We start from the raw sequence: 13046 nt of genomic DNA, 5'->3' as shown, positions 1-13046 counted from the left end.
AACCAACTTATAGAAATTTATATTTTATTTATCTAAATAGTTTTAATGTTATAAAGAAGTTATATAAGATTTAAAATTATAATTAGTATCTTAAAAATATTTAAATTAATATTTTAATAAAAAATATATTTTAAATTTATGTATCACAATAATTATAAATATAAATCCATATAAGATAATATGTTAAATAAAAAAATATGATATATTATCATATAAATTAATATTAAAAAAATTATATAAATTTTATTTTGTTTATATAGTTAACTTAAAACTATAAATAAGTTATATATTTTTGTAAAATTAATATTATAATATAAATATATTTTAAAATAAATTTGAATAATTAAAAATTTATTTTAATTATTAATATAAGTTAAATTTATGTATGAAAACTCACGTTTGACGTCCATTTCTGCCCCTATGAGTTATCCAGTCATATGTTTCGTAATAAAGACTGAAGTCAAAAGAAGAAAGGAGGAATTGGTGGTGCGATTTTGTATGATAAAATATATTAGCTTATAAAATATTAAGTAAAAATATAATGTTCTGAATTTTCCAAAAATGTGAAAAATCACATTCCTTTTAGATTCTGTTGACAAATGGTAGAAAATCACATTTCTTTTGTTAAACATAAAACTTAATAGAAACAAATATGATCTAAAATAAAAACAAATATAATGTAAAATAAAAATATATGTTTTTAGATAAATATTACCTACGTATATTTCATTGGATTGAAATCAATCTCAAATATGAACAATTCTCTAAGTAAGAAAACGATGAACCCGATTTTTTTAATGGTAAAGAACCAGTTCCCTAAAGTGCTTTGTAAAATACATTGCGATTCAACTTTGTTAGAACTGATTAGTTTATAATTAACATCTATAAGGAAATTAAAACTTTATAATAAATTATTATGCAAATTTTGTTCCTACTTATAAAGCTAAACAATTTTCTAGTCGTCGTCATTATAAATTGACATATTTATTTACTGAAGAAATAACTTTTATTGTAAGGTTACTTTTTCACAAGTCTTTAATAAAAAAGATTGATCTACCAAAAAGCTACCTAAGTTTTGTTTCCTTGAGACCACACAACACAAGCAAAAACGCACACACACGGCACACATTGAAGACAGAAGTGACATACCACGCGGCATCATGAAGTCAGTGCAAAAGTCAAGCCTTCCTCTTTGTAGTTTCAAGAGAAAATGATCACTGAAAAATAAATAAATCTCCATCAAACTCGCCCTTCATTTTTCCTTTTCCCATTGCCACTCTAACTTTCTCTTAAACTATGGAGCTTCATCTTCCTCTCCATGCCTTCTAACGCTCTACACTTCTCAACTCAACCACCCCACCTCATGGCCATGGATGACTATGAATGTGATGAGAAGGTCCACGTGGCAGTTGGGAAGTCCCTTAAGAAAGACACCACTTTGATTCAATGGTGTTTCACCCATTTCAGCAGTGCACATATATGCTTACTTCATGTTTATCGACCTTCTATTATGATCCCCACACTATGTAAGTCTTGGTCTTTCATATTCATGTTTCCGCACTTCTTTTGAATTTGGATTTTGGTTTTCCCCCTTTAAATTCTGCTGTCAATTTAGCTCCTTTTTTGTATTTTGGCACTTTGGCAGGCTCAAGGTTGATAATTGAAGTATATATAGTATATTGGTTATTGAGAATTTTTCATCATATCCCATGATTTGATTCGTGTAAAGTTGAAATCTTGTGCAGTAGGAAAATTGCCAGCATCCCAAGCTAGTCCTGAAGTCGTGTCTGCTTATAGAATAGAGGAAAGAGAAGACAGCAAGAGGCTTATGGAGAAGTACTTGAGCCTTTGCCGTGCAGCTAAGGTATGCAGGCATCTCTTTGCGTATTTATAGTCACAACAAATAGGAGATTATAGGCTATAATTTTAATGCTGATTTCCGCTTGTTCATCTGCACTATGGTTAAATTTTTGTTATATTCATTTATGATGGAAGAAGTTACTTATTTTTTAATTTTATTTTATGGCCTTTGGAAATGTTTACTGGTAAAGCTCTGAGTCGTTATAACTGAAATTTTGATTTTTTTAAACTATCTCATTATGTACTATATGTAATGCAAGTTGTGGGAAGACCGCAATTATTAATGGTCTTTGTTAAAGTAATTTGTTTTCAGGTTAAGGTAACTAGTATCATTGGTGAAGCTGATCAAGTTCAGAAAGGGATTGTAGATTTGGTTACTGTGCATAATATCAGGAAGCTTGTTATTGGAGCAATAACCCCAGAAAAGTAAGTAATGCATTGATCACCAACAAATTCTGTCAGACAGAGGGAATTTTTCTAGCTTGCAATAAACAGCTTATTCACTTCTTTAACCCCTTCTAGTTCAGAAATGTTAATGTTATTCTCTTATCTCTCCATGTTTATCTTTTCTGTAGACTGAGACTGACATATCTATGACTTCCTCTGCTTTTATAACTTGAACCATTAAATATACTCCAGTCATTTTCTTACCTTTCCTTTTTACAAAAATAATGGAAAAATGCAGTTGCATGAAACTCAAAAGGAATTCCAGTAAAGCAAACTTTGCTGTTAAAAATGTTCCTCCATTCTGTGAAATATGGTTTGTCTATAAAGGTAAACACATTTGGACAAGAGAAGCTTCTGAAACTCCTTGTTTTGTGTCTTCCCATGCTCAACCTGAGACTACAACGGCAGAGAGCTTGAGTTGTAGATCATTTCAATATGGTACAAATGAATTATTCCATTCAGAATGTCTTCAATCAAATTCTACAAGGACTACACGAAGTACAGTTCCCAATGAAATCATTGAAGCAGAAGCCACTTTTTCATCCAAATCATCCAGTTGCAATAGTTATTGTTCTCCCCAACATTCAGCTAGTCCGCATATAGATACTCATTCAGAGCCTGAGGAAGAAAAAATAGATAGTCAACTTATTGAAGCCAAAGCAGAAGCTAATGCTGCAACAGACAAGGCCCTTGTGGAGCTGTTCAAGTGCAAAAGGTTGGAATTCAAAGCCATTGAGGCCATTAATAAGGTAAGCATGACCTAATCTAGAAGTTTTGAAGTGTCCTTGTAAAGAAGCCTTTGCACCTTGTTCCTTATAAGGAATGCTGCCAGGCAAATTATTACTTGCGATGAGGGATCAAGTATACTTTCTTGCATAACTAAGTAACAATGATATAGTATTAATGCATGAAGATTCAAGAAAAAGGCCATCTGAAAGATACTAGGATTCTGTAAATAAATTTTCTGAAACATAGATGTTTAGTAAAAATTGTAGAACAGACCAGGAAGTAGTAGCAAGAGCCGGTTTTCCCAAATTCATTGAAGTGCCCAAGTTTATTGTTGAGAAATTTCATGGATGCAACGCAATGCAATTTCACTACATATCTCCAAATTAATGACTTGTGGTGATATTTAGTATATATATATATATATATATATATATATATATATATATATAGTTTTTTCTGATATTTCACAGGGCTTCTGTTCCAACACGAGTTATTAATCTTTCATCAGGTGAACTTTTTTGAATCTGCCCATGCACATGAAGTAAAGCTCAGAAAAGAGGTTGGGGATGCAGTGAGCGCTACAATACAGGAGCAACGGATGTTCTTGGAGGAGAAAGAAGAAATTTCTAGAGAACTGGAAAGGACCACAAGAAGTATTTCCCTTCTAGAAAATTGTGCACATGAAATCAACAGTAAGCTAGATGAAGCTACAAATGAACTATCACTAATTCAAGCATCCTCCTCAAACCTGCAGCATGAAAAGCAGGAAATCAGACGACAGAAAATGGAAGCCCTACACTGGCTTGAGCGGTGGAAAAGTTGTGGACATGTTGGAGCAGATCACTGCATCATTGGGTTTTCCGAAGAATTTCCGGAATTGGCAGAATTTTCATTATCAGATCTTCAAAACGCAACGTGCAATTTTTCTGAGAGTTTCAAAGCTATGGAGGGTGGATATGGTTCTATTTATAAGGGAGAAATGTTGGGTAGAACAGTTGCTATAAGGAAGCTCCATTCACACAACATGCAAGGATCAGCAGAGTTTCATCAAGAGGTCAGTTTTCCCAGCCTTTCTGCTTTGAGATATTTATCTTTTAGAGCATGAGAGGATCATTGGAAAAATGTTATGCTTCAGAAATTGGCAAGTTTCACTCAACTGAACACACTAACTTTCAATTCTTATGAAATTGTAGAGGATATAGAAAACTAGAAGACTTCTCATTATCTTCTAAAAAACAAAACAAAGGTTCTATAAATAATTCTGGCTCCCAACAAAATTTGTTTTCCTAAGCCAGAATTAGATAAGCGTCAACTAATAGAATTTTAATTCTGTTCACAAATTGTTATTACAAATTCCCCCCTACAAAACAGGACTTGTCCCCAAGTCCTTTACACTGCTCTCCACTCAAAATCTGGATATTGAGTTTGCAATTCAGGTAATTCTTTCCATGTTGCATCCTCGGATTGGTCTGTTCCCATTGAACTAATACTTCAATAATGGGCCTGTTGTTCTTTTTCATCCTTCTATCCAAAATCGCCATAGGTTTGACGACTAAGTCTCCATCTTCATTGAATGTGGACAGTTGTTGTGAAACGACATGGCTGCCATGATACTTCTTCAATAGGAACACATGAATGCATTATGAATTCTGGTGTCCTCTGGAAGATCCAATCTGTATGCCACTTTCCCAATTCTTTCAATAATTTTGTAGGGTCCATATACCTTGCTGATAACTTATGAAAAGATGTGTTTGCCAAAGAATGTTGCTTGTATGGTTGAATCTTTAGATACACAAAATCACCACAATTAAATTCTTTGTCTATCCACTTTCTGTCAGCATACATCTGCATCCTTTCATGAGCTTTACAAAGGTTCTCCTTCAACATTCTTCCAATCTGATCCCTTGTCTGCATAGTGTAGTCTAATGCCTCAATTAAAATTTCTCCATTATCTACCAAACTAGGAATTGTAGGAGCATATCCATATAAAGCTTCAAACGGTGTCATTTATGTGGTGGTATGAAACTTTGTATTATGTATTATACGAGAGTTCTCCTTTAGCTAAATGATTTGTTCCTCTTTAGGCATTCTCCCTGTAGCACATCTCAAATAAACCTCTATGGACTTGTTGAGGTTCTCCGTTTGTGGTCCATCGGTCTGAGGACTGAAAGTTATGAATCTTAACAATCTAACACCATGTGATTGCATTAATCCATTCCAGAAAGTACTCATGACAAATTCTATCTCGGTCATGAATGATTTCCTCTAGCCAACTATGGAACCGGACCACTGTATTCATGAATAATTCTGCTACTTTTGCTGCACTAAAAGGGTGAGCTAAGGCTATGAAATGAGCATATTTAGTGAGTCTATCAATGTCTATAATATTGCGCTCATCAAGTGTGGGATTTAGGCAAACCTGTGATGAAGTCCATAGAAATATACTTCCATGCTCTATTAGGAATCGACAGAGGTTGAAGAAGCCTGCAGGTAGTTGATTTACAGATTTGAACCGGTGACAGATGACACATTCCCTAATCCATCTCTTCACATCCCTTTGTAGTCCCTTCCCATAAAACTGCTCCTTATCTTCTATAAGTGAGACAGAACCAAAATGACCACCAATGAAAGAAAGACTCATGAAAATGACTCAGAACTTATGTCTTATGTCTTGTTGATCACTAATGACAACCTTGCCTTTTCTTTTCAATACAATATCATCAAAAGTGTAGTGCTTATAAGGCTGTTGTGCAAGTCTGATCTTGTCCACCAATTTCTGTATATCCTCATCAATTTTATGTATATCCTCATCATGTGTAGTTTTTCCATTTTAAGCATACTGTTTATATCATGTGTAGTTTTTCCATTTTAAGCATACTGTTTATATCATGTGTAGTCTTTCTATTTTAAGCATACTGTTTATATCATGTGTAGTCCCTTAACAAGCCCTCGAGCCTCCTTTGAGCCGCCTTCTTAATAGAAGCCGTTGGGTGACCTCGAAAAGAAGAAAAGAAAGATCGAAATAGAGTAGAGGTAATGGTGGAACGAATGGTAGTCAAAAGCAGCTGAACTCAATCCCAATGGCTACCAGTGTCAGCTTCTAGGGATAGTAGGAGCTCCAGTTGCTCTAACCATTCTAGTGAACCGGTCAAGACCAGCAACTATGAATACCCCAGTAACTAAGCTTTGAATATGCGTTGGTTCCAATCCAGATCTCGTTGTTTGGGTCTCGAGATGATATTTAGTATGACGTCTTCATCAATTTTTCATCGTTTTGTAATATTGATATGAACTCCATGTATGGTAGCATAGCCGCTCCCAGGTAGAGGAGGGATGTGTTAGGCCATCGACATCCCAAGTAAACCAATTGATATTCCAAACATGCAACACTAACAGAAATTATAAGATGACTTTAAACACTTCCAAAGCATTGAGGATTTCCTCAAGTACTTTTCCCTTTTCAAACTGCAAGAACACACATTAATACATGGGAACAAGACCCTGACCATGTCTTAGGCTTTTTCTTATCCTTTAATTTTAGCTGAGAAAGTGTCATATATTAATTTCAAGTTTCTCCAACAAAACCATCAGAATATTATTGTTCTTTATTTCAGCATTTAGAATTGTTATATGAATGAAAACAAATCAATGGATTCTCCTTCTCAAACACCATTATAATGTGTTAAAACATTGTCATTTTTCGTAATTGGTTTTAGTTACAAAAATACATGAATTCTATGATCTGTGAAAATGGAATTTCTGTCTTCTTATGTTATCCTAACCTGTAATTTCCCCTAGCATAGATATTGAGTTTTTAAGAAGAAAATACGTATAGCATCTATTTCTTTCTTGGCTTGACTGTCTACCGTATGGATTTAGCATGCGTGTTTGATGCAACCAATGTTTATGCTTGTGTGACCAGGTTCGAGTTCTTGGTAGTATCCAGCACCCTAATCTGGTTACTTTGCTTGGTGTATGCCCTGAAGCCTGGTCATTTGTATATGAATACTATCCCAATGGAAGTCTTCAAGATTATCTATCCCGAAAAGGAAGTCTTCTCCCTTTGACATGGACTATCCGAGTACGATGGATTTCTGAAATTGCTAGAGCTCTCTGCTTCCTACATTCTTCCAGACCTGAAACTATTATTCACGGTGGTCTGACGCTTGAAACTGTCCTTCTTGACACTGGACTTAGTTGCAAGATATGTGATTTTGGGTTCAGCAGGCTGGTGAAAGAGGAGTCACTTTCTCTTCCTTGTTTTCACTTAAGCACTGAGCCAAAGGGTTCTTTTTCGTATATAGATCCTGAGCTTCAGAGAACTGGAGTACTAACACCTAAGTCTGATGTATACTCTTTTGGACTCATCATTCTGCAACTCCTCACTGGTAGGACTCCAGTTGGATTAGCTGGTGAAGTGCGCAGAGCAATTTCATGTGGAAAATTGTCTTCAATTTTGGATTCTTCAGCTGGAGAATGGAATTCCACAGGGGCAACACGATTGGCTGAACTGGGATTGCAATGCTGCCAACTGAACAGTAGAGACAGACCAGAGTTAACACCCTCTCTAGTGAGGGAATTGAAGCAGTTGTACGTTTCAGAAGAGCGACCAGTGCCACCTTTTTTCTTGTGTCCAATCTTTCAGGTAATTCCTTTTTGTTATTTATAGAACTAGATTTAGTAGTAATATTCATGCAATGACTCAAATGAAATACATAGTATTGCCGATGATTCTACCAGTGATTGTTTCTTAACATTCTTAATTTCATGAATTTAATTTAAGCATGAGACTTGGGCATGGGGCATGTGGCATGAGTTGTAGAGAAAATTTACTAGATCATCACAGTCTTTGTATTTATGTGGGTCATGTTTATTTGGTGTTTCTTCAGGAAATAATGCATGATCCTCAAGTTGCAGCAGATGGATTTACTTATGAAAGGAAGGCCATAAGAGAATGGCTGGAAAATGGGCACGAAACTTCTCCTATGACTAATTTAAAATTGAGTTACCTGCATCTCACTCACAATAATGCACTTCGATTTGCTATTCAAGACTGGCTTTGCAAATCTTGAAGTTCCATTAATTCATTTATCATTGTTGTAAATATCTACATTTTTTTTTTGCATGATTGTATTGCCTTTTTTTATTGCTTTCTAACTCATATCAATCATCCTTAAGGCTTTAATGATAAGAGACACCAAATCGGGATGGAATAACATTTTTAGTCTCTTCTACTTATTGACTGTAATTGAGGAATATATAAAAGTAGTAAGTTTCTAGATTTATCGGATTTGAGACATTAATTAATCTTTTAAAAACTCAGTAAGATCTTATGAAATTGCTTTAATCTATCTTGAACTTACTCAAATCATTAACACATACAAAATAAACAAGATGCCATTTTCCCCTGATTAGTGAATGGCTGTCTATGCCCAACTTCAACAGGCTATGTGATTCCGTTAAAGTAGCTATAGAAGGTTGAATGCCTGCACAGATTATGGTCTCCCATGTGTTTAAGGATAACAAATTTGTTTTCTTTTCTAAGTGAAAATTAATTGATCACTCCAATTTTGGAGGAGTGAAACGAGAGAATTTTATTAAAGGTTAAAACCAGTTAACTCATCATATTTTTTCTACTAGTATGAAAATTTATCTCAATAGATTCAAAATATGGAGAAATGTATTACATAATGGCAAACACTGTCATCTTTGTTCAGTAGCAAACCGTGATATTGAGGGGAAGTTCTGGCAGTAACACGATAGTTACCAATATTCAGGAATGGAAAATGCAATTTGCAGACAACTGGAACTTGTTGGCTTCATTTAAATCTTCAAATTGTTTCAACACCCTTGTAGTATTCCCTCTCTAGCAGAAAGCAAGGAGGCAGTGCCATGCAATTCAGTAGAATTAAAGGGGTGATCATCTTCTGTTTTGATGATTCCAAGCCTGGAATCTTCTTCGCCACTATCCAAAAGGGATTTGGACTCCCCTTTCATGTTCCATAGATGGAACTCCTCCTTACTAGGGTCCTTATTTTCTTTAGCATTTGCTTCAGATTTCTGAAGCATTTGACTGTTGCCTAGATCATTCTGGTATCCCTTGGCTTCCACACTATCCAAGGACTCGAAAGTTCCACCTTGATGGCCAGGAGATTTCACAGCTACTGTGTCCACATCCACACCATTGTTAGAACAAGAGGACTTGTTTTCCTGATCTTCATGGTTATTCAAGTCCGAGTCATATCTCCTGAGTGTGATTGGCATTGATTTCTCACGTAGAATACCTTGTGCTGGAGTTGACCGATGGGAAAAACTTCCAAAACCTTCAATTCCTCTAGATAACCTTCTAGCTTGTTTTCTCTCTTCCTTTAGAACAGTTACTTCCTCCAGCAGATTCACTATCCTCTCTGATTTCTTTCTGACAGTTAGCCCCCAATTAAACCTACAAACATCAAAATGCACTCATTTTGTTTTGCAGGACCCGTGTCAAGAGGAAGAAAATTAACAAGCATATATTTTTAGGCAAGAGATGCAAAAATAAGAACATACCCACTTACCCAGTGTCATCAATATACTGAAAACTTCTCATCTGGCTGATAACATTTTTGTCACTCTTAAATTCCTCTGCAACACTCTCTGGTCCATGAGTCAACAGGTGCTCAAGCACGATCAGGGAATTGTAAGAGACCCTCCAATTCTTCTTTTCAAATTTCAGGAACCTGTTTTGGATTTGTAAGTCATTCATCCATGATGGGTTAATTGACACAGGAAACATGCTAAGGCAAAAAAAAGGGTCCCCGGAAACACCTTTTATGCAGAATCTCCACAATCCTCCAATAATCATCTAACTCAAAAGCAGCCCTTGAAATTGATCGGAGAGTTCTGGAATCTAGAGGATTTCCACTAGTTGCCTCTTCTGTCATCCTGCAAATGGTAAAACACATCCACACAGGAAAAAAAGAGAGAGGATGTATTAGAAATCCTAGAACTAGTATTGGTTATGAAACAAATTAAAGGGTGATCATTGATCAAAATAACAAATCAAAATCTCATCGATGATCTCATAAAAAGAATTAGACTTACAGTTCTGCAGGGGTGACATCTGTTAGAGCTAATCTAGCAGTTTTGATTTTTTCCTTGAGGTAGAAAGAAGCTTGCTTTTTGAATTCATGGAACAAGGGCGTGCTCATTTTGCTGCTGCTAGTTTTGTTCAACGATACTGGACATATCTAAACTTAATTCATTTGTGATGGAACATTGTGAAGAAAAAGGTGAGAAGAGAAAGTGGTATTGGTTTGAGTTGGGACAAGTAAAACAAGCGAGTTATTACAAGTTACAACTAATCCTACCATACACCAAATTCAACACTATTAATTATCAAAATGACGTGAAACTGCGGCAATATTGATGCTCTGAGGAAAAAATAATGGATTTAAACCGTACACTGATTTATGAAAACAAAGTGTGAGTGACTTTGGTGCTTGGACTTTGCATAGAGAAATTTTATAAATTTTCGCACATGCTTTGTCAAGTTGCAATTACTTTAGGTTTTGATTTTCTTTTCCAGTATTTGAAATCACAATCGCGTACGTGAGAAAAAGTCAAGATCTTGGGGGTCATCACTTGGAGGGTTTGAATTTTTGAGTTTGATTATTGTGAATAAGTCATAGTTTAAAGTTTCTCCCTCCTTCCAGAAGGGTTATAAGTACGTGCGTGAAGGTTTATATGTCAAAATCATGACACTGTGGACCACAATACCTTCTCCATTTTCATCTTTCTTAATTATAATATATGCTTTCTATTCATGTCATTTTGGTAATCTTTTTTAATATGTTACGAGTTTAAGCCCATCAACACAGTATCGTACTTTATATGCTAAAAGGGGGTGAGCCCAGGTTACGTCCAAAGAACCATGCTTCATGAGACTTTCTGAGTTTTCTATACATATATATAGTCTAATGTATTGTAACTTTGATATGAAAGAAAAGTGTGATAAAAAATTCATTATAGATAAATTTAGACTTCACATTAAAAATCTAGTTTTATAAAGTTTAATTAAGTTTAGAATATCTTCATATACACACATTTTGAAATGTAGATACGTGAGAGGAAATCAAATATACTTTATTCTGAGGAGCCATTAGGGCATTGGAAATTTCGCCCGAATTGATTGAAGAATGATTTTAGTTGTGGCACGTTCCTCTTAACTTTTTAGCCCCAAAGACCGTCTTCTACCAAAATTTTCAGTTTTCAGTTGTTGAATTGAGCAGATTGTGAGTTTTGGAACAAAATACAGAAATTTCTTGTGAAACAACAAAAACATAATTGATCGAATGGGATATATACATAATCAGCACTTTGCACTAAGCACCAATTGATGTAATTGCGTTACATTCAATGGGTTATTATATTCCTTTCGTCTTATGTTTTTGTTATTTAGTGACGTGTATTTTAAAAAATAATAATTACATGTATAGAGAAATTAAAGTTATATTAATATACACGACGGATATACGTATAATCTTTAGGAAACGGGATATATATATATATATATATAAATAAATTGATAATAAAATTTATGTATGTTTTAAGTTTGTTTTTGGAGAATAAATATGTTTTCTTATGACTGGTTAAAAAAATTTGTTTTATTTTTATAATCATAATAAAAATTTATACAATTAATATATTTTTTCTTTTTAAAATTGTGTTAGAACCATACTATAATTGTCAAAAATTTCACAAATATTTTTTGAGTTAGACACTTCACTGTTCTGCAAGTGTTATACAAGTGTCAGTGTTCGATACGAGTATTTGACACCGACACGTCATTTAAGAGGAGTGTCCGAGACGCTATCAAATATTACACTTGCTTAGATTTTTTTTTTAAAAAAAGTCACTGTTGCATTGAAAATAATTCGTTTTTAAAATATATTAACATGTGAATTGTTTGATCACTTAATTATTATTTTTCAATTTTAATAAAACTTAACATGAATAATTATAATCATTGCGATATAAAATTGTATTTAACAATTAAATTGGCAAATAACACAACACAATTTTTATTAAACATTACATACATTAATAAATTTATATAAAAGAGTGACTTTTATCAATCTAACAATTAAACTAAATTATAATTTTATATCATCATCTAAAATTGAATAACAGCTTTTTAGTCATCAAATTAGTCTTATCTTAATATATTTTGAAAAATATATATTATATTAATTTTGATTCACATAAAATGAGGTATCAAATAATTTTAATATGAAAGAAATTCTCTCTCTCTCTCTATATATATATATATAAATTAAAAAACTTTATTGAGATGAAGAAATTAAGCTGGACATAGTCTAAGATTGATTGATACAAACATGAAACTTTATATATTTTTGTTATCTAAATATGGAACTAACTATGTTGGATAAAAAAAGAAATAAAGTAAAAAGGAGTTTGTTTATTAAATTAATATGATGAGGTTGTTTATTTATTGTATGGTGAGGGAGAGAGAATGAGTAAACACTAGATTTAATGCATCAAAATGAGTGCATAAGGAACAGTGCATGAAATTTAATGACAGTTATAAGGTGACAGATAGTATTCATTTAATTCTCCATAAATGGTAGCTACCAGTTTCTACAATTTTTAATTAATTAATTTCCGATTTCCATAGTATAAGTAGTAGAAGAAATAACACACCCACGTGTCTTTACAAGGATTACCAGTATTAATTCTCAATTTCAACTATTTCAAAAATCAATAAATGAGTAGGAAAAAAATGAAAGGGAAATTTTCATTTTTATTTGTTAAAATTAAATGCAAAAAAAACTTTTCCAGATTGATTAAATTAATCAGATGAGAGAAAATATATATCATATTTAATTATTATCATTTTACCCTTGAAAAAAAAATTAAAATATTTTTCGTGGAAAGTGTACAAATTGACCAGGTTATGTTATTGTTCGCAACCGTGTATTTTTAATTTAAATATTAATCAGTTTGATGAA

General features: G+C 33.5%; 2 protein-coding genes across 2 annotated transcripts; one reads left to right on the top strand and one right to left on the bottom strand.

The window, feature by feature from the left end:
• The first annotated feature begins 1085 nt into the window (after positions 1 to 1085).
• On the top strand, positions 1086 to 8270 carry LOC137819019 (U-box domain-containing protein 33). Its single transcript, XM_068622721.2, has 7 exons — positions 1086 to 1526; positions 1746 to 1864; positions 2174 to 2286; positions 2546 to 3056; positions 3545 to 4090; positions 6959 to 7681; positions 7926 to 8270. Exons 1-7 carry the CDS (start codon positions 1319 to 1321, stop codon positions 8106 to 8108), a joined length of 2403 nt encoding a protein of 800 aa, XP_068478822.2. The 5' UTR covers positions 1086 to 1318; the 3' UTR covers positions 8109 to 8270.
• A 403-nt stretch (positions 8271 to 8673) lies between these two features.
• LOC137819028 (epsin-3) lies at positions 8674 to 10709 on the bottom strand. Its single transcript, XM_068622734.2, has 4 exons — positions 10120 to 10709; positions 9844 to 9960; positions 9594 to 9755; positions 8674 to 9478 (listed from the first exon to the last, which is right to left on the bottom strand). The coding sequence occupies exons 1-4, from the start codon at positions 10224 to 10226 to the stop codon at positions 8878 to 8880; spliced, it is 987 nt and encodes a 328-aa protein (XP_068478835.1). The 5' UTR covers positions 10227 to 10709; the 3' UTR covers positions 8674 to 8877.
• Between the last annotated feature and the right edge of the window lie 2337 nt (positions 10710 to 13046).

This window comes from Phaseolus vulgaris, chromosome 11 (genome assembly GCF_051622355.1).
Source record: "Phaseolus vulgaris cultivar YP4 chromosome 11, ASM5162235v1, whole genome shotgun sequence".
In the NCBI taxonomy this organism is placed as follows: domain Eukaryota; kingdom Viridiplantae; phylum Streptophyta; class Magnoliopsida; order Fabales; family Fabaceae; genus Phaseolus; species Phaseolus vulgaris.
The sequence above is the reverse complement of the archived record's forward strand: the minus strand, read 5'-3'. Positions and strand labels throughout refer to the sequence as shown.

What these genes read in the sequence shown, in the direction of transcription:
- LOC137819019 (XM_068622721.2), top strand. Translation starts at nt 1,319, where the DNA reads ATGCCTTCTAACGCTCTACACTTCTCAACTCAACCACCCCACCTCATG. An exon ending in TATTATGATCCCCACACTAT is followed by an intron (nt 1,527 to 1,745) that starts GTAAGTCTTGGT and finishes AATCTTGTGCAG; the next exon opens with TAGGAAAATTGCCAGCATCC. An exon ending in GGAGCAATAACCCCAGAAAA is followed by an intron (nt 2,287 to 2,545) that starts GTAAGTAATGCA and finishes GGAAAAATGCAG; the next exon opens with TTGCATGAAACTCAAAAGGA.
- LOC137819028 (XM_068622734.2), bottom strand. Translation starts at nt 10,226, where the DNA reads ATGAGCACGCCCTTGTTCCATGAATTCAAAAAGCAAGCTTCTTTCTAC. An exon ending in GATGTCACCCCTGCAGAACT is followed by an intron (nt 9,961 to 10,119) that starts GTAAGTCTAATT and finishes TACCATTTGCAG; the next exon opens with GATGACAGAAGAGGCAACTA. An exon ending in GTGGAGATTCTGCATAAAAG is followed by an intron (nt 9,756 to 9,843) that starts GTGTTTCCGGGG and finishes AATCCAAAACAG; the next exon opens with GTTCCTGAAATTTGAAAAGA.